General features: G+C 41.7%; 3 protein-coding genes across 3 annotated transcripts; 1 reads left to right on the top strand and 2 right to left on the bottom strand.

Moving 5' to 3' along the window:
* tm9sf4 (transmembrane 9 superfamily member 4) lies at positions 1–16,921 on the bottom strand. The gene is made up of 18 exons (XM_022233866.2): positions 16,765–16,921; positions 15,329–15,454; positions 14,099–14,248; positions 12,966–13,075; positions 12,125–12,230; positions 11,176–11,243; positions 10,620–10,762; positions 10,111–10,263; positions 9,564–9,634; positions 8,842–8,974; positions 8,310–8,391; positions 7,817–7,892; positions 6,644–6,823; positions 6,240–6,319; positions 5,577–5,640; positions 4,678–4,797; positions 3,691–3,780; positions 1–2,710 (listed from the first exon to the last, which is right to left on the bottom strand). The coding sequence occupies exons 1-18, from the start codon at positions 16,774–16,776 to the stop codon at positions 2,561–2,563; spliced, it is 1,914 nt and encodes a 637-aa protein (XP_022089558.1). The 5' UTR covers positions 16,777–16,921; the 3' UTR covers positions 1–2,560.
* A 224-nt stretch (positions 16,922–17,145) lies between these two features.
* Positions 17,146–19,661, top strand: rps20 (ribosomal protein S20). Its single transcript, XM_022233800.2, has 4 exons — positions 17,146–17,300; positions 17,875–17,977; positions 18,362–18,561; positions 19,436–19,661. The coding sequence occupies exons 1-4, from the start codon at positions 17,298–17,300 to the stop codon at positions 19,490–19,492; spliced, it is 363 nt and encodes a 120-aa protein (XP_022089492.1). The 5' UTR covers positions 17,146–17,297; the 3' UTR covers positions 19,493–19,661.
* hmbox1 (homeobox containing 1) lies at positions 19,661–24,968 on the bottom strand. Its single transcript, XM_022233799.2, has 6 exons — positions 24,837–24,968; positions 23,349–23,770; positions 22,679–22,881; positions 21,814–22,059; positions 20,779–20,886; positions 19,661–20,685 (listed from the first exon to the last, which is right to left on the bottom strand). Exons 2-6 carry the CDS (start codon positions 23,768–23,770, stop codon positions 20,369–20,371), a joined length of 1,296 nt encoding a protein of 431 aa, XP_022089491.2. The 5' UTR covers positions 24,837–24,968; the 3' UTR covers positions 19,661–20,368.
* Positions 24,969–25,177: the final 209 nt, after the last annotated feature.

Below are 25,177 nucleotides of genomic sequence, written 5' to 3'. Positions count from 1 at the left end.
TCAGTGTTTCAGAATAGATTTTTATTTTCTTGTACACATGGGTTAATACGGAACACTACAGCCGGCAAAGGATTTACCAAATCAAAACCTACCAGAAATAAAAATGCTCATGAAGATCTTATTTACAAGAAGAATGACCAGCTGCACCTCGTGCGAACAAAATGAGGCAAATGTGTGACTTTGAAATGCGCGTACATGCCATAAACAACATCCAAGCAAACAGCATATTGGGAATGGGTGAAAACACATTGTTGAAAGCACGCGTGGTCTCTGGGACTATGAACTCGATGCCGACGTTCAAAGCGGAACTTGTAATATAGCTTTCTGCTGAAAAGGGAAATGGCGAGGGTACATCTGAAATTTCAGAACAATATATGACTTTCTAATGTTTGAAATAACTTCTGGTAATCTTTTAAATTTATAGCATGACTTTTTTTTTTAAACTACCACTATTTTGTTAATTGACTGGTACATCAATAAACATGTCCGATAGTATTGTAAACAAATATGCATGTTTCCTGAAAAGTACCGAGACGGAATCATGGAAAAGTTCTGCAATGAGTAGTAAATCTGAGCCACAGATTCTGAATGGCTGATAAATTTTCAGTTAGTTTCAAAAATATCCAAAAACTATTAATATAACCAATCCAGTTCTTAAGTGTGGCGTCACTTCAGTTTAAACCACGCCCTCTGCACATGCACTGTGCATAGAGTCATATGCACTGATCACCGTTTACATGGAACCATGGAACCGGAAGTTAACGTGCAACTTCAGTGATCGTCCAATGGGAGCCGGCAAACCTTGGCTCGTCCTCCTTTGTGACGAATTCACTTACGAATCGGATACTTTTATAGTCTTTAAACAAAAGAAAATTAATTTTTTAGAAGTACACCTGACTGTTTGGAACCTCTTGTCCGAAAAACAAACAATTCTTAATGAAGCCACAGTTGTTACATTCAGGAATTTCGAATTCTTTTGAAAGTACAAATCACATTACCCTGTCATTTAATTAGTTGAAACTCGTGTATCACTGAAAAATTACACATTTTTGCTGGTAGTTGATATTAAGCATGTAAATAAACAAATGTGGCTTTCGGAATAATTCCAAACAGTCATGTGAATGTGACACTTGATCTTTACAGAGATTTTTACACCCACTCACATACTATTGACAAACAAAATTCTACAACTCATAAAAGTGATTAACAATCAAAGAATAAAAAAAAAATTGGGTTAAAAAAAAAAAGGAAAATAGAGGCCATCAAAACTGATGCAAACCTCTGTTCAATATATACCATGTCACTCCCATTGGTTTGCTTCACTATTTAACATTTGACCTTTGATACCAAAAACCCTTTGGCAAAGGCCACAGTTCTGATTGTCAAAACTTCGGGCTGGACCAAGAGGCTCAACTTTTAACTCACAAAAAGACCACACTATGTTGTAGATTAACGCGAAACCCCAAACAGTTATCTGCAACAAATTTAGGGTCAAGGAAAGACTATTACAAGTCTACTTAAAAGGAGTTGATCTTTTCTGATGTCTTGGAGAATGGGCAGAGAGCAAAATCAGAACCAGAGGTACGAGACTTCTTGAAGACACGAATCTTGTCATTGAACTAAGCTCTTTAAAAAACGTCCAAGAACTCACCACAGTGTCTAATTCTATGCAGGAATACCACACGCAAATACCACCTGGCAAATGGCATATTACATATGCAATGAAAGAGCTGTGGACAGCACCACTGTCCGTGTTGTGTGGATTTTAATGTCAAAATTTGACTATTTTGGCTGGCAATGGTTGGGAATTACACCTCTATTTAAGTACAAAACTATTCTCTTAAAAGCAGCCTACCAAAAACAGGCCCCCTTGCACCACGAAGCAAAATGAATCTACAGTAAAAAGCACATACAGCTAGAGACATGTAGATGAGAGATTGTTGCCAACAGGTGCCCCTGTACCGAGGTGGCTACAATACAGAGGTGGCCCAGATGTTTAAGCCTTGTGTTCGCATTGGGCTCAGCTGCTGATAATTGATGGGGAAATTCTGGAAAAGTCCCAATTTACGCACGAACTCAACCGGATCTTTGTTTCCAAAACCTAGTACAAAATTTAATATTTCCAATGCTGTAATGCTGCAGACTCTAAAATTGTTCTTGGCAAATTATATTGGTTTACACCGAGAATTACGGACTAAAATCACATGACAACTTCAGGCCATGTTTCTCCTTTTCCCTAAAACTGAAGGAAAACTGCATCCGTGTCCATGGAGACGTTATTAAATTTTTGCTGAATGGAGCACAGACGTTCAGAGGTAATAAATAGGCCTTGTCTCTGAAACAAAGTTCAATTCCGATTCCAAAAAATAAAACGACAAACTTATCATTTGAACTCTGGACATAAAATGGTAGAGACAGCCAAATCGGTTAAGGAACTGTTAAAAAAAGTCTACCCACATCCAATACCAACACATTTTTTCCAAAAAAAGAAATATCTATCTTATGACGGGTAGCCTGGTGGCCCAATACCACGTTTGACCATGTTACCGTTCTTGTCACGTCAATCAATCTTGACAGCGCCGTATATTTTAACGATGAACCAGTAGGCGGCATAGAAGCCCATCGTCCCAGTGATGATCCAAAAGGTTAGGACCATCATGAAGGTGTAGCCAAAATACAGGAGGGCGGGAACGAACTGGGTAATATCCAACTAGGAGGAGAGAAGGAAAAAAGAAAGACAGAAACTCAGTGGTCCTTGAAAAACAGTGGTCCGTGAAAAACAGTGGTCATAGAACAACAGTGCACATGGAACAACAGTGGTCATAGAACAACAGTGGTCATGGAACAACAGTGGTCATGGAACAACAGTGGTCATGGAACATCAGTGGTCATGGAACAACACGGGTCATGGAACAACAGTGGTCACGGAAAAACATTGGTCACGGAACAACAGTGGTCATGGAACAACAGTGGTCATAGAACAACAGTGGACATGGAACAACAGTGGTCATGGAACAACAGTGGTCATAGAACAACAGTGGTCATGGAACAAAAGTGGTCATGGAACAACAGTGGTCATGGAACAAAAGTGGTCATGGAACAACAGTGGTCATGGAACAACACTGGTCATGGAACAACAGTGGTCACGGAACAACAGTGGTCATGGAACAACAGTGGTCATGGAACAACAGTGGTCATAGAACAACAGTGGTCATAGAACAACAGTGGTCAAAAAACAACAGTAGACATGGAACAACAATAGTCCTTGAAACATAGTGGTTGAACTGATTTTTCACTATTTCAGCACCAAATAGGCAGTGTTCTTTAAGTATTTAAGTGCTTCCAGCCATGGAATGTTGGATTAGGAGTGTTCAAAATTTGGACCAAGCCCGCCCGATATTTCATCTTTTTTTAATAACCACCTGACATCTAGATTATTCCACGGAGAACCTAAACCCTTTTTCAAGGACAGAATATGTCCTTTGCAAAATATGAACGCAGGATTTTTCACCACATTTCCTTAGGCTGATATCTGCTATGACAACAGACCATATGCAAAATCAGCAAACAATACAAGGAAATTGGCGCCCTGCAAAACCTTTGCCAAAATCTCACTTTACTTCTTCAGGCTGCCCAAATATCTACGCTTTCATTCCATTTCAGAAGCTTATAAAAAATGGGAGGATTTACCTTGGTTACAAAGTAGAAAACAGAGTACATAAATACATAGAATGCTGACCCCCCGGACACGAGGAATGATCGCCACCACCAGTGGTAATCCTGAAAAAAAAAAAAACACACACACATAATGTCACTTTTCAGGGCTAGGATTAACCCTGACCCTCCTCAATCCTCAAATCGGGCAGTTTTGGAGGATTGAGGGTGAATGGCAAAAGTGCATGACTTATTGCGAAGGATGCCATGGATGTAGGTTGTGAGTTAGACCTTGTGTTGTTTTTGCTTAGTCATGCATAAATTCAGCCCGATATTTCTTTTTAATCAACCGCACTGCTCAAGAATGCCATTCACACAGCCTCAACATAATGACAGGAATTGCTGGAGCATTTTGAAGGATTGAGGCAGGTAACATTTGAAGAAATTGTGGACGATTGAGGGAGAATCCAATTTTTTCACCCCCGAAATTGGGAGATTTTGGAGGATTGGGGAGGGTTCCTAGCAAAAGGGCCTAGGGGGTTAGGGCTAAGTGACTCTCCCACTTACAACATATAAAAATGCGAGCGATTAAATCCACCATTTGGGAACATATACACTGAAACCTGGAGAGACTGAAATGCCATCTACATCCGAGGACGCTTCACCATACATGCTGTTCTGCTGATACAGTACAGCAAAAACCTTAAGACAAAGACACACTTTAAGATTTGTCAATCCTCCATGTGTTACCAATGTAGAAATTGTCTAGAACATTTTGTTCTCACATTTCATGAAATTGTTGCATTCTCTGCATCTCTATTAAAAAACAAAAATAACACATTCTAAGTCTTGAGATTTTGTAACTAAAGACCAGCAGAGAAGGTCGGTTTACCTGCATTCTAGAATTTCACAAATTGTTAACTTATACAACTTAAAACATTTCCAGTGACCTTGGTACAGCTGTGCCATTTTCTGCCACAACCAAGAGCTCACATTCTCAGCTAGTTTTTCGGATCTGCTTACCTCGCCACAGAGCTGAAAGTAGACCATCACTATGGAGATCTGGGCGCAGGAGATGATAAGGATGACAAACACGACAAACAAGAACCCAAACAGATAGTAGAACTGGTTCTCCCAAATTGCCTGCCAGAAATAGGAACAAGTTGAAAAGGATTTATTTGACAGTGCAAAGCTTGAAATGCAATCCTGGATTGAGCAAAAGAGAAACAGAAAAACACGTTTGAGGCAATATTCTGTCCCTTTCGGATCTCGGATGACCAATCTTTTCGAAATCTGACATGCACGCAAAAGACATTATGAGCACATTTGTGAAGTTTCAATTCGATCCAACAAAGAGTTTCATTGTAATGGTTATTTAAGCCTCTTATGGTTTCACAGCACAAATATGCATGAATGCCCAGAGTCACTCTTCTGTTTTCTATATGGAGCACAAATATGCACAGCTTCAAAGTGCATTAAGTTGGTGGTCAGCAGAAGATGACACAGGGTCTTTTGTGCAGTCCTCTTCACTGCAGTTGGTTTACTGCACAATGATGCACATGAAACAGTGAAGCACAGTTGTTGGGCAGCACAAAAGTGCAATCTGATATTCCTGTGAGGGACAGTCAGTGCAGTGCACAACACAACACAGCTGTGCTCCTTTGTGCAGCTTACCAACTGACCCAAAGAGTGACTTCAGCATAGGAGGGTTAAAATTCCACTCTACAGTTCAACGATTCTGGGCTTACCCGTCTTGGGAAAAATAGACATTTGTCGAGAACGCTATGTCAAATTTTCATAAAATTGGTGTCAAAACGACCCATAGAGATCAGTAAAAACCTCCTGAAAGGACAGCATAAAAACATGCCATGCAAAGGTACAAGAGAAAATGTAATGGGTTGAACATTCCTGGAGTGACTTACCGTGAGAATGAAGAAAAGCTCAATGAAGACAGCACCAAATGGAAGGATGCCAGCCATCAGAGTGCTACAATTGATTAAGATTTGAATGATTTGATTTGATCCATAAAACGCTGTATGATGATAAAACCAAACGGAAGGACGCCAACCACCACAGTGCTGCAAATAACTGATTGGATTTGAATTTACTGATAAAGAGCACGATGAAGACAGTGAATAAACAGAAGGATGCCTGCCATCAGGGTGCCACAATTGATTGATTTGATAATAAAAGATCAGATCAGATCAGTTGGTTAGTCACTGTATTATTACATTGAATACAGTGAGGAGAAAAATCAACAAATGAATTGCTTCAAAGCATAAAAAAATCAAACAAATCAAATTGTAATAACAAGCCGACTTTGTGTGATAAAGGTTGGCTCAATGTTTATTTAAAACAGAGTTGCCTATTCTCAGTTTATAATAAAAATGGTATATTTGAGCAGCAACATTTTCATTGAGAAATCTGTATTAAGACACATTATTTACAATTTGTATGATTCCTGACTTTTCACAACTCACGACAATTTTTTATTGGGAATTTTAACTCAAAACTTTGTGGTACGGTACGGTAATATCAACTGTAGAAAATATTAAAGTATCTAAAGAAACTAAGGCAGGCCATACCTTAGCAATGGGTTGAGGTACCAGACTTGCTCTGGAACTTGACGAGGGATCTGATTGGTCCTCACAGGATGGGAGTATGGCTATCAACAAATCAGAAAAGGCCTTTCATCAACAGCAACACCACGGGATTTGAGACTCAAACACCAAAGTACGCAGCTGATCCATATTTGCAAATGTAGTTTACTGAATTTTGTTCACAAAAATCTGAACGAGATCCAGCAACCAATTTCTGCAAGTTTTTGTTGAGTCTGGACATTGTGCAAATGACTTTAAAATCTTACGACTCTAGGTGTAGCTCTTAAGCCCAATGAATATTTACTGAAACATATCAACCATCAAGAGTAATATCACCAAGGGACTAACTGGCCAACTTCTTCAAGGAATTCGGTGGCTACTCATCTTACCTGCTTTCGGTAGCCAAAGTAGTGGCCCAAAATGACCAGCGGCACCGAGATCCCGTTCCACATGCACACTAGGGCTATCATAGTGCTGAACGGCACCGCGCCGGACGAATGCTTGCCCCAGATGAAGAAGTTCAGCAGGAACATGCAGCTAAACATGATTCCTGGGTAGAGCAGGCCCGTCTGGAGAAGGAAGGCGACGGCAGATCAAAACCTGTCCCTGTAAAACTCTTAACCAATCTTCCTAGATCGTTTAGAGTCCACTTCTCTACATGCAATTCGATACACAGTTGAGGTTTTGGAGGATTTTGTAGGACTGAAGAAGGTGGAGCCCAGCCAGTAGTATTTTATAAGTGGCATTGAATGCCCCTTGAAAGCACAACCAATTTTCTAATATGTCCTAAATAGGAGACCTGTATATAGAAACAGTTGTGACATGACACCATTTTGTGTCCAAAAATTGTTGGCTGTTGTGTGTGGGGATTGTGAAAGACTGATCAGAGTTGGACAACTGACTGTTATTTGAACAAAAGCATGTCCAATATGCCAATGGAGCATATACTTTTGTGGTAGACTATGGACCCAAAATGGCTTCAATTCTGAAGATGTCGCAACTCTCTCTACATGCAATTCCATACACAGTTGAGGATTTGGTAGAATGCATGGAGAGTGACACACAACAAAAAGTACTCTAGCGTAGTCCCAGCTTAAAAAGGAAAACTTGCGAGGACTGACGATGATCCAGACTGGGGCCAATTTGCTGCTTAAGCACAAAATTTGCTTAAGCACAAAAAAAAAACCTTGCTTAATAAACAAAGGTTACCAGCTCCAACTCTGTGTGATTGTCATGCTAACCAAAAGACAGGTAAATACCATTCCAAAACAATATACATCACAAGAAGTTCTGGCTGGTAACCTGATTTGTCAAGCAAGGCTTTTTCACACTTAAACAAATTTTTCGCTTAAGCAGTGCTATGAAATTGGCCCTGCAGACTGCATAGACATTAAACTGCGCATTTTCAATGGCCCCCTTTAATGGTGGAAAGCACTGTGGTTAAGTTCTATACAGAATGACTGTCACAGACCAGTAGATCCATACACTGGTCATCACAATGTTGCTGCCATTAGCGGGGGCCACTATTCATGAATAGTAACAGAACGACAAGACAAACTCACCATGAGGGCCGACTGCATCCATTGGGTCCCTTTCATCGTCTTGTAGAGACGACCAGAGAAAAACCCTGCAAAAACCCTGCAGGTGACAAAAAGCAAAACAGTTCCAGTTTGGACAAGTGTAACTTAAACTTTGCACTTGCCTTAACAGGGGTGAGAGTACAAGATCTACAAAACAAAATCAGCAATGAACCTCTGTCATTTTTCAGGGCTTTCGGTTGCTAACAAGGCATGGGTTCTCTCGAGAGTCAACAGAGTAAATCCTGAACATGTTTTTTTTTGGAACAAACAGCAAAAATGCAGCAAAACTTGAACAGATCAACCTCTTAACACGTTGACTGGCACGCGTAATTACATCTACACCTGTGACTACGAATACACTCCTAGTTGGTAGTCAACATAATAAAATTTAGAAATGTGGAATCTACTTTTGGAAAAGAGCAAGATCAGTGATTGAAAAAACTGTTTGACCTAAATACCGCAGGTTTGGTCTTACCCCATAAAGACAAAGAGGAAAAGTGCAGCGCTAAGGAGGGCTCCTCGGTTGCTAGGCGACAACATCCCAAACATAGCAAAACCTGTCGAGACAAAACAATGTCACACTCTGAGTGATTAAGGTTACACACGCTGCCATCACTAATCGACCAACGGGCAGGGTTTGAAGGAAAGAAAAACTATTAAAAGGGCTGCTCCTCAAATCTGAGCATGGCGATTTCAAACTACTCATTCCTGGATGCCTTGTAGAGGACGGATCACCCCATTGTCCAATCACAGCATATGTTGGTACGTGCCAACAATGAAAGTCTTGAAAATAACTGTTGAACTCAAAACGAAGTCAAAGAATGAGAACAAACGCTGTCATCTGGAACAACGCCCTGATGTAAGTATTTTTAGACTGCCTCTCCGTAATTGGGCTACGGCAGCAAATAATGCACACATCTCTGGAAGTGGCCAGCTAGCAGCTTGCTGCTTTTCCCACAGACGTGCATTATTTGGAGTCCTAGCCATGTCATTCGGTTGCAGCTTACTGATGGTGATGACAGACATGACGAAGATCTGAACACCGGTCCCTGCCAGAGCAGCGAGAAGCTGCTTTGCCTTGGGCGGTCTGAAGACGTCGCCGTGAACCAGTTTCCAACCGGTTTCTTCCATTGTGTCTTCCTGCGATGCGGTTAGAGATAAAAGAAGCCACTCTTTAGCGAGCACTCAACTTTTAGGCTAAGTAATAAACTTCTGAAACTGCATGAGACCATTGGGGTCATGCACCAAGTGAAATATAATAAATGCCAATCAAACGCTTCAGAACTGAGCTTCAGCTGAGCGCCAGGTTCCCACAGAAATCAGAAAAGCAAATTCCATGACTTTCAAGGACTAAAAGCAGCCTATCAGATACATTAACCCTAGCATGATCTTGATTACTGACTTCTTCACGACTTTTTACCTGACAACAGGATTCCACGACACCCCACATTTTCCAGGATGTTATCGAAACTTTCCAGGACAACTTTTCCCCCTGGATTTTCTCAAGATTTCTCATGACCATGAAAACCTTCTGGGTACCAGACTCGCTGCTCATTAAAAAGTTCAAGTGGAAAGTATCTATATCTCTGGATTGCTGCTCTGAAAATAATTATGATTTAGTAACGTTCCTGACATAAGTACCTTAGAAGTCTCAGTTTAACTTGCCAATAACCTCTTACAACCCATTTTTATGAGTCATTTATGTGATACGAAAAGAACACAATCTCACCACATCTTCATCCTTGTTGTAGCGTGCGATGTCTCTTCTCAGAGTTCGGATCATGATCATGGTCAATATACCTTTTTAGCAGAACGAAAAAAAAAAAAATTCTAGGAACGACTGTTTTGCGTAAAAACGACCGCCCGAACCTTGAAAACTATTCAACAAACGAGAAGATCTTCGATGAGGTTCTGTCTTGATAAATGAAACCTGTGACCAACAAGGCAATTATTTTTGGAGGGGAAAAACAATAACTGGCAAGGGTAGAATTCCAACTCAGGACCTCAAGAACAGGTGCTTCACAAACTAAGCTCTACCAACTGTTGTACCAACTCTAACCTTCAAGATCCCTCAAAATCCACCATGACAATTTAGGAGAACTCAGAAGGATTGAGGATGGTAGAGCCAAGCCACTGTTATTTTACGTACGGAATGATGCCTGTTTAAAAGTTAATGGGGTAAATAATGTGCCATTGGTTTCCTGCACAGCGGGGGACTTGGTAGGGTACAGGGAAAGCCAAGGGAAACCAGGGTGGGGATCGGCACGCTGCCTCACCTGCGAGGAAGAACACCACGACCAGGGAGTTGATAATGGAGAACCAGTGGATCTGTACATCGGTCATGTTGAGGTAGGTGTCCCAGCGTGATGCCCATTTGATGTTGCTTTCCTGCCAGTTCACCTCGTAGGAGAATGTTATCTCTGTTTCCTCTGCAAAGGGAAATTTTGATAACTGTACCTCAACAGGCAATGATCCCTTGGATACGGTGCACACCTACCACCCCCGGGGGAGGGGGTCTTCCCCCTTGGTCCCCTCTCAGTGTGACCATTTCGGTTGCTACAAGGAGTAATCAACCACAGTTACCACATCTGCCCTCAGAAGTATACATTTATACTCCTGGGCGGAGAGAGGCGTGTTGGGGTAAAGTTCCTTGCCCAAGGTCACAACATGCGCCCCATTGCCAGGTTCGAACCCAAAACCCTGCAATTCAAGGTTGCAAGAGCTTTCCACTAAGCTGCATGTCTGATTCCTTTATAAAATACAGCGACAAAAAACCTAAACTTACTGTCACCGACGAAGGGTTGGACAGGGACGGTCTCGCCATCTTTCTTCTCCTTGAAGACGCAGATGTCGTCCTTGCCTTGGGTAATCTGACCGTTCTCTACGCTCCGGACAGCCACGTCAAAGCTGATGACTCTGTAGCTGTCGCTGAGATGGATCAAGAAATGCCACAATTGAAATTTGTCAATGAGAATGGAATGTACCAGTTGGCATTGGCTCTAACAGTCCAAGATTCTCTTTCTTTCAAGGATGTTGTACGATTGGGGAGGCAGAGCTCAGTCTCCTTGCTTTGAGAGTGGTTGGATGCCCTTTGGGAATAGGCTGGTTCCCTGGCCAAAGGATTCGAACTATTTAGGAGACTCTATAGGTCTGATAGCCACCAGTCATGTGACTAAAATCAGCAGAAACTCTTCAATTCCAAAAAATGTTTGAGGCTAGCCGATATATTCCAAATCTTTTTTGCTGATATCTGCGAATGCAGGGAGAAAATAAATTGTTTCTCTCTGCGGATTTTCCAACATCCATTCACACTTTTCTTAAACCCACATAACACAACCCACCTCTCTCCGTTCTCACCCGGCACCGTGTGGTATTTCATGTTCATGATCAGATGGTTATTGATGTACGGCTGCAAATATAAAGACGTCGTTCCGTATTATAATATGATAATTGGTAACCAAATCCAACTAGAAAGAGTTTGCAGAAGTGAAAATGGTTCACTCCACACAATATGGGCCCCACTCCCCTGGAAAATTTAAGAGAATGTAAAATTGGTTCTAAGCACAGGGCCAGCAGGCTTATGATTAATCAATCATTTTGATTAATTAATCATTTCTCGCATCAATGATGTTTCGATTTATCTTTTGATGGACTTTTTTTTCTCTCTGCTTGCCAATTAATTTTTATCCATGGTGCACATGAGGCATGAACATGAGCATTCAGTATTGACCAATGTGGACCGGCAGACAACCCAGCTGTGTCCTGCAAGATGAGAAAAACACCTGTTGCCATAGATCAATAGAATATGCTAATGTCTGCTTTGGGGCAAATTTTATCATGTATCAGATGGTCCCATGTGGCAGACTGGACTGCATGCTGGCTTTGAGAGGCTCGGGCTAAATGCTGTGGCTGCTAGGTATAACACATTAGGTCTATGCTAAGCTACTAGCTAGCGGCTGCATCAACTTCCCACAGATTCGTGTTATTCAAGGCTACGGCTGAAAGAAACAAGGCCACCTGTAAGCAATCAATACACTGATCAATGTTGCATAAGGGGTAGACCCCAAACTTATTCAGACACTTAGCACCTAATGGGGCAATGTGGCAAAATCCGACACCAAACTACGGTGAAGCGAAGAAGTTTGGAAAATTTGGCACCCTGTACAAATAGTAGGCAAACTAGGTCTCCAACATTTAATCTTTACCATTCAAGCACACTAGGGCTTGGAAAAGTTTTTCATACATCAAACTGTGATCAGTATGCAAGGAGAATGTCGAGACTGGGCTTACCACTTTGTCCACCATGTAGCCCAGCTTGTAGCCGTGTGCATACTGCGCCGGCTCTTCCTCCGTCTTGGCTCTTACTTCGGTCGCAGCCGGCAAATTATCTGCGATTCTGCAGTAGATGTAAAGGGGTTTTTGTGGTATCAAGCCTGATAATCTTTACCATAGTCAAAGATTTCAAAAAGCGTTTAAATGATCTTGCCCATAAGGTAAAAGTGCATACTTTTTGACACCTTTCAGAGTAACCCTTCTTACAGTATAAATACCTCCTCAAAATCGTTCACAGTTCTCTTGAGTTGTAAACTCGGCGCAAACATTTGGACACTCTGCATTGCTTCAACGTACTTCAAATGTGGTCTCTGTTAGGTCCCTTGGGTAACCACGATGCAGTTCCCAACACTTGACATTAATGCAGCAAAACTTGAGAAAACCGTTTTTTTTTTTTATAGAAGATGGGTCGTATCATTGCAAAACTTAAATTGATTGTAGGGAAGTAACCCTCTCATGCTATTAGTTCACATTCCAACAGTGCCATTTTTGCCCTTCAAATTCTTAAACTGCTGAGGTTAGAAAGCTGACCCTACCTTCCTATATCTTTTGAAATCCATTTGGAGGTCTTTGAGGATTTTGTAAGATTGAGAAAGGCAGTGGAGGTTTTCTAAGGCTTTTGTAGGATTAAGAAGATAGAAGCCAGTCAATGTTAGTTTAACTGGTGTAAGGAGTTTCTTGACAGTATGAGGAATGCTCCATTGGTTTCCTACAGAGGGAAGGATTTTGAAGGATTTAGGAAGGTTCTTAGCTAAAACTGTAGGAGTTAGGGTTTGGATAATTTCTTTGCTCTACTTACAAGTGAACGCTGTAGTCCTCTTTGATGCGATCAGCAACCATCTTGGCTTGGTCTTTGGTATATTTGACATTACATAATACATGACATGGCTTGTTTTGCTTCATCGGCACCTTGGAGACAACCAAAAAGTTATCTTAGCCGAATCCTGACAACGCAAGCCTCCAATAACAACTGATTGACATGCTTGTTCTCTCAAGGAATATTAACCCTAACTGCCAAGCATATTGTTTGGCTTACACTACACAGTACTACAAAATACTAAGTAATAGCCTGAGCCTGAAGGACCTAGCGCTACAAATTACTACTTCTGGCTAGGTTACTTCCATTGTTACTTGTACAGAGAACAATAAAGCCATGCATTCATAGTGCCACAGCACTGTATGGTACATTGTCTTTTCTATTGTATCTTATGGCTTCACAGAACAATAAAGTCATGTCCTCTGACAAGCGACAGTGCTGAGTACTACATTTTACTACAAGTAATAATTTGTAGTATTATGTAGGGTTAGGGTTCACATCTTTGCAACACATCAGCATGCATTACAAATTATTGTGTTCAAGCTGTCATGGTACTGTCCCTTTGTAGCAATACCGCGTTTCCTAATTTCTGACCCAAAGCGCAAAAGGTCATAACCATTTTCTTGTAGCAGTTAGCCATGCGTGAACAGACCTCTGGGACTTGTTTTGACAAGTAATACACAAGATGTAGATGCAGCCCATTTTTAATATGAACTGTAGAAACTTCGCACAGCACGAGAAAGCCTTTCACAGTGTGCAAATGTCTTTGCTGGCCGTGGTCAGCTGATATGCACCGCCGCCCTATCACTCAGCATGATTGGCGAATACTGTGCGAAATCTCTGAATTGGCTTCCCTTTTCTGAAACAGCCTTCCGCAATCACCGATTAGAGGGGAAAAGGTGATTGGCTGATGGCAGAAACATTGACAAAGTCTGGAATAAGATTGACCAGTTGCACAACGTTCGGCTGATCCTGCAGATCACGCCCAACATTTACACAAAGTTTGGTGGACTATTTCTTTAAAAATTAACATTAATAAACAGCAAAACAGGAGTGTGATATTTTGTGTATTTTAGCACAACGGTGGTCACGACTGACATAAGAAATCTATTTACCTTGTACAACGTATTGACGATACGATCCCCACGCAAAACCTCGCCAAGGTTCTCTGATTTGTAAATTATTTTGTCCAGTGAGGGCGGACAGATGCCTATCGTGTAGTACTCGTAAGGAAGCTGTGTTTTGGTTGACGTTAGCTTCACTCCCTGATGTGGAAAGAGAGACGACTTAATGTATATGTAGACAAAATACAGCGAAAAAAATTAGAAGCCATTAATGTGAGGCCATCCTGTCCGCATGCAGGTGGCAACGTCCTCGTTGCATTCCTCTCTGACCAACAGAGTATTGTGACTTGCCCAAGTGCACCCACACGCTCACGTTAAGACATGTGCTATGGCCTGGCAGGAATGGTGTCTCCTCGGAATTGTCGATACCTTGCACTTAGGAAAACTTTTGACTCTAGACAGCACAGTTCAGCTTGCTGCAAATTTTATACAGAGCTTGAGGTATCTTTACTTTCTACCGTAAAGAAAGCAGGATTTTGCTTACTGCACTTAGTAACTGGACTAGTGCAAAGTCATACAAGTAGATGCACTAGACAGGGCATGGTGTCTTCAAATTTGTATTGGCATACAAAGGAAGTAATAAAAAACAAGCAAATTTAGCTTATCAGAGGAAGCTGTATGCCTGTGACATCTATTCACACACATGTGAAACGGGCCTTGTGTCTACCACCAGTTGGTTTCCCATGACGCCCTGTGCACAAAATAAATCCCAGGTACCTTGCAAAATTTGGGGAGTTAGGCTGGCGTCTAGTGGTTTGTTCCTCGCCTTTCACCTCTGTGGTCCGTGTTCGAATCCCGCCCCGGTCCACATGTGGATTGAGTTTTCAGTCCCTACCTGATTCCGTGGGTTTTACCCACAATATTTCCCTAGGGTTTCCTCCCACCACTTAAACTGTTAAATGCTTCCTATTGTCTCTTCTCTACAGGTTTCTTCAGGCTTCTGAGAAAACAGTGACTACAGTGCATTTGAGGAATCCTTGGTGTCATTACCAGAGAAAATGATTAATAATAACAACATTGGCCCGTAGTTGAAAAGTGGTATAGTTATTTGAACTTTTCCTAGACTGCACATATCCAATGCCACGACTCAGGAATGCCATGACTCAGGACTGTGGAACAGTTTTGCAACGGCTACGACTTTATATCATTGATGACAATACGCAATTGGGGCAATCCACAGGCCTAACAGATAGATGGCCTACGACAAGGCAGTGGACGTACCTTGATCTCCACTTCTTCTCTTTCGCTGAACTCCACAGGAGCGACGCCGGGTACATAGAATGCATGGCTGAGCCTCAGGTGGGCTGTAGCCATGCAGAGCAGTAGACATAGTGGTAACCGAGACATCTGTGGAAGGAAATATGGGCACTCTCATTATGGAAACACATAAACATAACTGTAACATATAATGGTAAATATAACAGGGAAAATATACCGGTAATGGCAATATATAGCATAAGCATAAATATTTCACAGTAAAAATGTCTTAAGTCTCCACTGCATAATGCAGAAACCCCTAGGCCTAGAACTGTAGGGATCATCGTTTTGCCTCTCCAAGCAATGTGGTCTATAGCACAAAACTGCTGCTTTCGACAGGGATCAAAGAGATGGAACAACAAGCCCCATAGTTCCAGGGATTAACTGCATATGCACACCAGTACGGTACTGGCAAAATATACACAACTGAAGACTATTCAACATTCAGAAATCCAGAGGTTTTTTCCAAGGGGCCTACAATGACCACTGTATGGCAGCTGACTGTGACGTGTCATGGGGGTTTATGGTTTAGGCCTTGGCCTACCATCATTCAGAACGTCATAAACCTTATTGCAAATACTGCATGGGTGATTTTGCACAATGGTAGAAAGGCACTGAACACTAAATCTCTTTCCTTCCCACAATGCCTTTCTATCATCGTCGTGGGGGGTCGTGCTATTTAGCATCAACACACATAGGTAGCGTCAACAAAGCGTCAATAACTTAAAAGTATCCTCTAATGGTTTCAAAGTGGTTTATCATATTTTACAGACTCTAACATGTTCTACTGTGTAAGAAAAACAGGGTATTTTAATCCAGATTCACACAGGAAAATGAAAATTTTTCGTGATGTATAGGGGCTGCCATTTTTCTTTCATGTCTTTTCTCTGTCGTCCATGAGAAAACAAGATGGCAGCCGGTTTAGTAGTACAAGCAGACGAGCAAAACTGACTTTGTTGCTCAAATTTCCACACTCAAATATCATTTTTACATAGGCCCTAGTGAATATGACATGGAGATGACCAGTTAATATTATACATATTATAATGTTTAATTATTTTGCATAAATATGCTTGAATAACTTGTTGACGCTTTGTAAACAGCAGTTGTCGACGCCAAATAGCATGACCTTAAAGTGGCACTGGCACTGGTCATGCTAGTGGTACTCAGTGCAGCACACATGCAGTGCTGACTGTGCCTGTAGGCTGTACTGCTGGTGGTAGTACGTAGGCTACTTTATTTTCGATGCTACTGAAAAAACAAGGGAAAATTACCCACAAAACCAACTACAAGCACACACTATGACTCAATCTATAAACAAAAACATGTAAGAATGAAAGCAAATTTAAACTTTGTGCAAAAAAGCAGCACTTCTGCAGAGACGCAGAGTCCACCCTTACCATAGAGTTCATCCAATGGATTGCAAATTCCGTTAAACGACAAATGTATGGTTCCCAAAGCGCAAGCCTTAGAAATATGTATGTATGAAACGCAGTCAATGATTTTTACACCCAGGCGATTGGTGCCAGACTGCTTTAAAATGGCCAACGTGGAGAAGATAATTTATGCGTGACGTCACAAAAAAGGAAACTGGTAAACTTTTTATAGGGTAAAAAAACTCAGTGAATAATTCAGATGTTAATTTGTAAAAAAAAATGGAATTAAACACTTTGAAGCAAAACAAACTGCATAAGACTAAAACAATGTTGAGATACTTAATTTTTCACCCGTACGCGTACTGCAACAATAGCTGGTGTCCGATGCTATCAACAATACAAAAGCGCCGGTAGGTCAGACGGACACCAACTTTCCAACAATTGACCTTTTCCACGCTGAACGTACAGCAGTGCGGTCAACTGAATGTCGCTAGCTCACCGCTGTTCAATTTCTGTAATCTAACAGGACTTGATTAAGTCGGCTAGCACTCGAAACCATGGTACGAGGACTAATGTTTATGCGTGTTTGAATTTCGATTATTTTTTTGTACTGCTAAAGAGTGATTTTAAGTACCACATTACCAGTCACCGCTCGTGGCACCAGGCCTATCTTACTATGCATGTGACAATTACCACGTCCGATCCATGGGCACCGCTTGAGGGCGCACCGTATCTTATAATATAAATGTTTTTACTTTTAGAAACACAGAAAATACTTTGAAGCAGGCAAAATAGGCTTAACGTGATATTTTGCATAGACATGGTAGAAACTATCTCTTAAACAAGTTTCTGTCATGTAAATATTTCTGCTAACACACCATGCTCACTACATTAGGCTTGATGTTACATGTATGCTACCCCCAGAACTGTGGGGGCCCGACGTCCGCTCCTCTCCCACGAACATGACACCATTATGTCATTGAGAGTAATGAACTGCATTATCTTGAGGTGACATTTTTAGTTTAAACTTTAGTTATTTTATAACATGACTGTAACTTGTCAGTTTAACTGTTATGTTACTGTGTTGACCGTCATGACCATGTCGTTCCTTTTTTATGTTCTTGAACTTGACAGTCATACTTCAAGGAACCAGGCAAGGGGGGACCAGCTGAAGAAAGCACAGCCCACCGCATCCGAATCACGCTGACAAGCCGAAATGTCAAGAATCTGGAAAAGGGTGTGTGATTTATCCATAACTTTTCACCCTATTCCTGTCAAGTGTCAGATCCTTGAAAATCTGTTGGGTCCTGGGGAGGTTCAAAAAGATGTTGTAGGATTGAGAAAAGTACATCCTAGTCATTGTTGATTTGCCCAGACATGACAGGGTGTGATGTCTTGTGAAAGCTTAAGTGCGGACATGTACAGATAATTTGCCAGTGGTTTCCAACACAGTACAGATTTTGTATGATGTGGGACTGTTTCAAAAAAAAAGAGAAGTTTGTGTGCACGCCCATGGACGATTACCGTAATGTTGTCTTAGAATTCCATGAGACTCTTTATTTTTAATTGCATGTAGTGGGGCTCAATTCAGGGTAACCGTGATTCTGCCCTTAATTTTCAGTGTGCGCTGATCTGAAGCGCGGAGCCCAGGACAAGAACCTGGAGGTCAAGGGCCCGGTGCGCATGCCTACCAAGACGTTACGCATCACCACCCGCAAGACGCCGTGCGGTGAGGGGTCCAAGACGTGGGACCGATACCAGATGCGTATCCACAAGCGGCTCATCGACCTCCAGAGTCCGTCAGAGATTGTCAAGCAGATTGTATCCTTTCCAGACATTTACGATTTGGCTTAGGGCTTGTAAGAAGGGGTACAGTGACTGATCCTTGCTGAACATTAGCTAGACCTCATAAAAGAGTTGTGGGCAAGCAGGTGTGCTTTACAAGTACATGTACCAAGTTTACCATCACATAATAGAGGGTTAAGATGGTTGGGCATCTAGTTCGGTGTGATAATGCTACGAAATGCAAACATCAGGCAGTACATGTAAAATACCAAAAGAAATCAGACTGGACCACCCTAATCTTGTACAAACTGAGTTTTGAAAACTAAAGATTTCAGGAAGTAATTGTTTTGAGTACTTTGTCCTGAAACTTAATTCAAAAGGTCTTTTCGTGTATCCAAAGATCCAAGGATAATTAACTTCTTTGGCTGTAAAAGTTTCTGTGATACTGGTCATTGCAAACGTTTCAATATTTAGTCGTTAATTGACTGGATTTTCTTTGTTTATCTTCTCCCCCCCTAGAATTTTGCCTAAATGGGACACCTGGTTGCTCTGTATTTCAATGTTGGGTACAAAAGAATCAGTTGTTGAGTTGCTGTAGGATTTGACATCCAGAAAGACCAGATTAGGGTAACATTAAATTTCTTTCAAAATCTGAAAGCCTAGTTTGGATTCTCAGGAATATTCCAGGAAAAGAGACACTGCAACTGGGATTTATCCCATGATTGACTCACAAGCTTTACTCTGTTGCCTGCGCAGAAACATTCTGGAACCTGGCTGGTTTTCTGCCAAAGAGTTTATCAACTTATGTGATGCAAGTCTAAAGTGGACTTTGGGATAACGGCAAGGATGGGGGTCGAAGGAGAAATTTGAAAAAATGAAATAGGTATTTCCTTGACCCAAAACCTCACAGACGTCGATCAGCATTGAGCCAGGTGTAGAGGTCGAAGTCACCATCGCTGATGCATAAAGGACAAAGCTCAACCCTCCCCCATCCTCCTGTCCCTATCCACAGAATCTGAAGTGACCTCCCACCCCTGGGCACACATCAGCACATCATTTGATTGAAATGGACGACATGGGATTTCAGTTCGTATAAAAACTTCCAATAAAGTTGCAATCACGTGTAAACTTGAAAAGGATGACTTTTGTGGAGTTATTTATTACAAAAATATGGTCTCATCTGTTTTCATTAACAGTTTGTATTCCATTAGGCAATACAGATGTCCTGGAAAAGCAGTTGCTCAATTTCCATAAAGGCTTGATACATCTTGATGAGCTCACTGCTTGTATTAGCTTGTATGTACATGTTTAAAACAAGTTCATTGCATTTTTGCAGTCTGCTTCGTCAATGACTGTATTGGGGAACCCTGAAGGATCTCTGCTCTCTTTGATACTGTTCCTCCGATTCTAGAGAAGGTTGATCAAGCTGTATTTCAGTACCTTTTCCACAGCTGTGTGACCTTTGAGACCACATAGGTATTGAATACGTGACCCAACGGTGACATACTGGTCGGAATCTTTCTTGAATTACGACTTTTTTCATTCAAAGAGTGAAGGTGCTTCCTGGCAGTGTTGCTGTCAAGTCTGTTTCGAGTTCCTTCACAAATCCAGTCTCTCGACCAGCACCAGTGAAAGGGCGATCACTAGCAAAGGAATACTTCATTGTTTTCATGTACATGTACTTCAAAAGCATTGTAACTTGGCTCAAGAAAGAACGATGTGATGGACATGGAGGGACATGTGATGGACACCCACCCTGCAGTCTTGTTGCCATAAATGCCATAAATACATGAACAAAATATGATAACTTTTTAGCCACTGGCGATTTTTTGGCTTTGTGGGGTCACTGCGAGTGTTTCATCATGTCACTTTCCTCGACGGCTTCTATGAGTGTGTAAATGGTGTTGACTCCTCCAAAGTTCTTGGTGTCAGTCGTGGTCTCCACTTTCCGATCCTCCTGCTGCCGGTGCTGTCTCCCGTCACTCTCAGTCTGTTCGTTGTCCATCTGCAGCTGGACCACGTGAACCTCACGTCCAGACAGGCTGCCCGCGTCGTGGGATTCACCATCACCTTGGTGCACCTCAATGACGTGCAAGTTCTGGGTGTGCTCGCTGTGAGCGATGCGGTCCACGCTGCCGCTCTGAAGTTCAGCATTTTCATCTGTTAAAATCACAAATTGTGAACAAATCTGGATAACAGCTTCTCACACCTCGTTTATTTTTTTCTCAGAAAAATTTAAGAGGGAAATTTTACCCATCATCTGGCTTAACCGCTTTCGTCTGTTTGAGTCCTTCCGTCTGTTGGCAAACCAGTTGTAGACCTTGGAAGAAGTTACCCATTTACTCTCATGTACTGGCTCACCTGTTGTGAGAAACCAATAACAAGTACATGTACAACTGACTTGTCTCTTGTCAATACAAGGATTGCTACACCTAGCCAAAATGTTTGTCAGAATTTGTGTTATGAGGACCAGCGGGCAGCAGTTAAAAAAATGTGGTCAGCACCAAGGCCTTAGGCTTTAGCTCTCTATAACAAGAATCTGTAGTCACACTTTTTCAATGTTGGTTTTAACAAGAGTCGCATGTAAAACTCAGTTTCCTTAATCTTGCAACAAAATGTTAGTTACATTGTAATTGTATTATTACTTGATTGATTGCACACAATCACTGACTGAAACGTAGTCAAGTTGTTACAAAGTGTCTTAGTCACATCACAAGTCTTGTCTTGATTTAGGTGACATGTTCAAATGAACTCAACGCATTCCTTTGTCATTGTTCGCCCCATGTCATTTGTGCCAAATCACTGACTTAATGACAACTCTGGAATACAATCATCGATTACTTCAAAGCTCAAATGAAATTGAGATCTTAAATGGATATCTCCCTGTATGTTGTACATGTGCCAGGCAAAAAAAATTGCCAGTCTATTTTGAGCCATTAGGCTCATAGTGTTTATCTTTGGTTTCCTTGGCATGAAATGTCTGAGAATATATTTATCCCCCCCCCCCGATGGGATGCCAGTCCGTCGCAGGTTGCTTCCTTAGCTATTGCTGGTACCCACTTGTACATCTAGGTGGAGAGAAGCAACTACATGTAGGTTAGAGTGGCTTGCCTAAGGCCACTACTTATGACCACAAGCTGAAATCGAACCGTCGACCCTTTGGTCAAGAGTCACCAACCTCAACCACTTGGCCTCCTACATGCCACATGCGCCATGACTCACACTGAGATTTGTGTACAAATCAAATCGCAGCAATATTAGTAGAAATTGCACCATTCTGTCGACTACCTGATTGCTGGTATTCGCTGTTGCAAGCCTCAGTGATCTTCTCTCGCTCAAAGTCGTTAGGGTAGGGGTTCTTGCTGAAGTAGCTCTCCAGGATGCGGATGTGAGAATCCTTCCAGGTGAACCGCTCACGGCGCTTGAATGTGGGCAGGAAGTTCTCTCCGTTTGGACTGGTGTAAGACTGGGACAAGTCACTAGGCCTTGCCGGAAGCGAGCTGTTGTCCTGGTGTTCAAGGTCAGGTTGGCTACCTATGGATGCAAACGGACTAGACTAACTATCAGATTGTCAGAGTGTCTTGGCCAAAGATTTCTTTGGGTTAAAATCCTACAGTGTTAGTCTTGACAAGACAGAATTTTAAACGGTACGTAAATGTTTAAACAGTGGGACATAATTTTTAGGGTGAGGAAAGATACATGTACTATTGATCAGCAAGACTCGGACATGTATCACTTGGGGTTTTTTAAGCTAAGCCTACTGTACTTTGCAAAACTGTGTGTACTCCAGACATGACGTTTATGATCAGTACTGCGGGAGGGGGGAGAAATAAGTCTACGGTGTCAACAGGGAGGAGGTGTTTTTAAAACAAAGAGAGCTTTTTTTTAGGACTACTTCTATGTCTCCTTCCCAAAGTGAGTAAATAGCCCCCAAGTTTAGCCCCAGTGCTCGGAAAGGCAATTTGGAGTCTTCAAATCCCTCCCCAAATAGTTTATTTCTGATCCACGGTGTGTCATCCCAATGGGGTTGTTTGGTAAAAGAAGCATTCCCCACTTGCTAACCCATTGAGTCCATGGGTATATGACTCCTCAACACCACTTGCAACCACTTCAGCATGTCCTGCCAAGACAATAAACCCTGGATTCAACTCACCCAAGTCCTCCATCTCCTTCTTCTTGCCAAGGTACCAACGGTAGAGGAGCTCTTGCGTGGAGCGTTTCATCATGAAGCCATGGGTGAGGAAGGAGGAGATGTAACTGGGACTGATCCCAGTTGCCATGGAGATCTGGTTCTGTGACACTCTGCACTTGCTCATGAAGGCCCGGATGTCTGATTTGGCTGCCATTGGTCCCCGCCTAATAAGAAATACATGAAAAAAAAAAAAGAGTGACATGGAAATCATGAATAGAAAATTTTTTAAAAATTTGTGGAACAATCATGCCATGCAAAAAAATATGTAGTTTCCCGTCTATAATTTGTCAAAAAATGGACAAGGTCTTTTTTTTACACAATTTTTCAAAGTGGCGTCCATACTTTTGGGTTCTTGCTGATACTTTGTGTTAAGACTCCAATAGAAGAACAGATTGGGCTTCAGCCTGCTTTAAAAGGAACATACCCTGTCAGAAACAAAGACGTCAAAATACATTTCATCAATACCGTAAATATTTTAAATAAAGTATCTGAAAAATAAAACAAAAAAAAAGAGAGAAAAGAGATATCAGAGGAGAAAGAACAGAAAAGTAATTCTAAAAAATTTTCTCGTTGCCTTCAAATTCGTGAGCGACTGCATCAAATCGGAAGACATGATAGTTCAATTAATTACCGAAACAAAATTTCCACTTCTTCGTCAGACACATTTGGGAAATTCTCCACACCACACGAGACCTCTTGCGGCATCCTCTGGAGTCCAGTGCCACCTTGCAATCCGCTGGCTCCGCCCTCGATCTGAGTACCACTCCCCATCCCACCAGCCCCCCTCTGCATTCCAGTGCTGACCAACGAAGCACTGGATGCAACCGAGGACCTGCTTATGGCATAGTTGCTAGAACCTGTCTCCCCCATGGCTCCGCCCACAAGGGGCTGGCTTGAAGCCTGGAGTTCTGCATCCATCTTGGTCATGGAGTCTAATGCGTGTATGATGTCTTGCTTAGTGAGGCCTGTTCTGAGGAGGCGGTGAAGTAAAGAGATCTGCTCGATGGTATATCTTGGCTCAGATGACATAGTTGTAACTGGCGTGGACATCATCTGTGATATGCAATAATTACCGAAATGTCTGTGAGGAAGGAACTTTTTCAATAGGGCTTACAGGGTATCTTCAAGAATAGATCTAGAATCGCATTTGTTTTTCCTTTTTGATGGGGGTCATCTTTATGGGGGGGGCCAACAATTTCATGTGAACAATTGTTCATGCAGGGACCTTTCTTGGGAGTGGGATATTTTGGGACCGTTTCAGATGTTTTTTGGAAAGAACTTTAAAAGCTCTGCACTCTTGCTGTTTTCAGTGTTTTACTTTAAGCAGTGGTCCACGTACATATATATACTTCAGTGGGCCTAAGCCTAATTATTGCTGACAAAAGAGCATATTTAAAGTCCAGCCTTGATTTGGAGAAAATAAATTGTCACTGACATGCAATAAATTAAATCTCCATGGCCAATATAATTAATACTACATATATAGGCGGCAGACCCCCTAAACTGAAACAAGTTACATGTAGTTGAGTTAGGCCTAGGCGTATAACACATTTAGATAACCCGTCACGGTAGACTTTGTTAAATCATAGTGCCGATCTCTTATTTTTCAATGTTAATAATCATGGAACGTATTCTTCATCATGTCCATGTCATTTTTAACTAGGCCTATTCAAACGTTGGGGACAATAATTTCTCGAAGTTTGAACAAGGAAATTATTGAAAATTTTCATGATTGCTCTCGCGACAAAAAATTCAATTCTGTAGGCAATGCATGCCAATTCTTAAAACTGCAGTTCGAGCGCTTGGGGCTTAGTCCTACTGGTTTTGTTTTGATCATTTACGCGCTGACTTCGCGGTTTTTCTTCGCGAAAACCCATCGCCCACACACGGCACTAGCACTGTACTAGTCTGCGATCGCTGGTTAAATACGCAAGGCCATGGCAACAACTTAGTACAGTACTGGTTTAACCAGGCCTACATCAATCGCAGTAAACTAGCAAGCCAGTTTTTACTACAACTTCCCCCCGAAGTTCCCTGCAATAGATTGCAGATCATTAGCAAAAAATATCATTTGCGACAACACTGGATCACAAGCTTTGACATCGTTGCAGTAACTCACCTCGAAGTTGTACTTTTAACCAGCAAAAACCCGGATTTTTGAGGTGGTTATTTGTCGTTCACGTGCACGAAAACCATGACCGATTATGATAATTTATCCACACCCAGTTCACACGCGCGGTTGGACCATGGTTGGACAATGACCGCCGTTAAATCCGATTATTAATGAATTGGTCGTGTACCCAGAGTTCGTATCATGACAGAAAAGTGTTTTTTTTTCATTCTAGTGAGGTACCGACTTCGCTCGTTAAACGTTAATAAAAAGTTTCCCTTTGAAGTGAATAGTTTCATCCACCGTCAAAAGCTTCAAGCGTTTCTTCTCATTAAAAGCATTTGTAAACG

Source organism: Acanthaster planci, linkage group LG18, assembly GCF_054643075.1.
Source record: "Acanthaster planci isolate LZ-2023a linkage group LG18, COTS_SCS, whole genome shotgun sequence".
NCBI classification, from domain to species: domain Eukaryota; kingdom Metazoa; phylum Echinodermata; class Asteroidea; order Valvatida; family Acanthasteridae; genus Acanthaster; species Acanthaster planci.
This window is presented reverse-complemented; position numbering and strand designations above follow the sequence as displayed.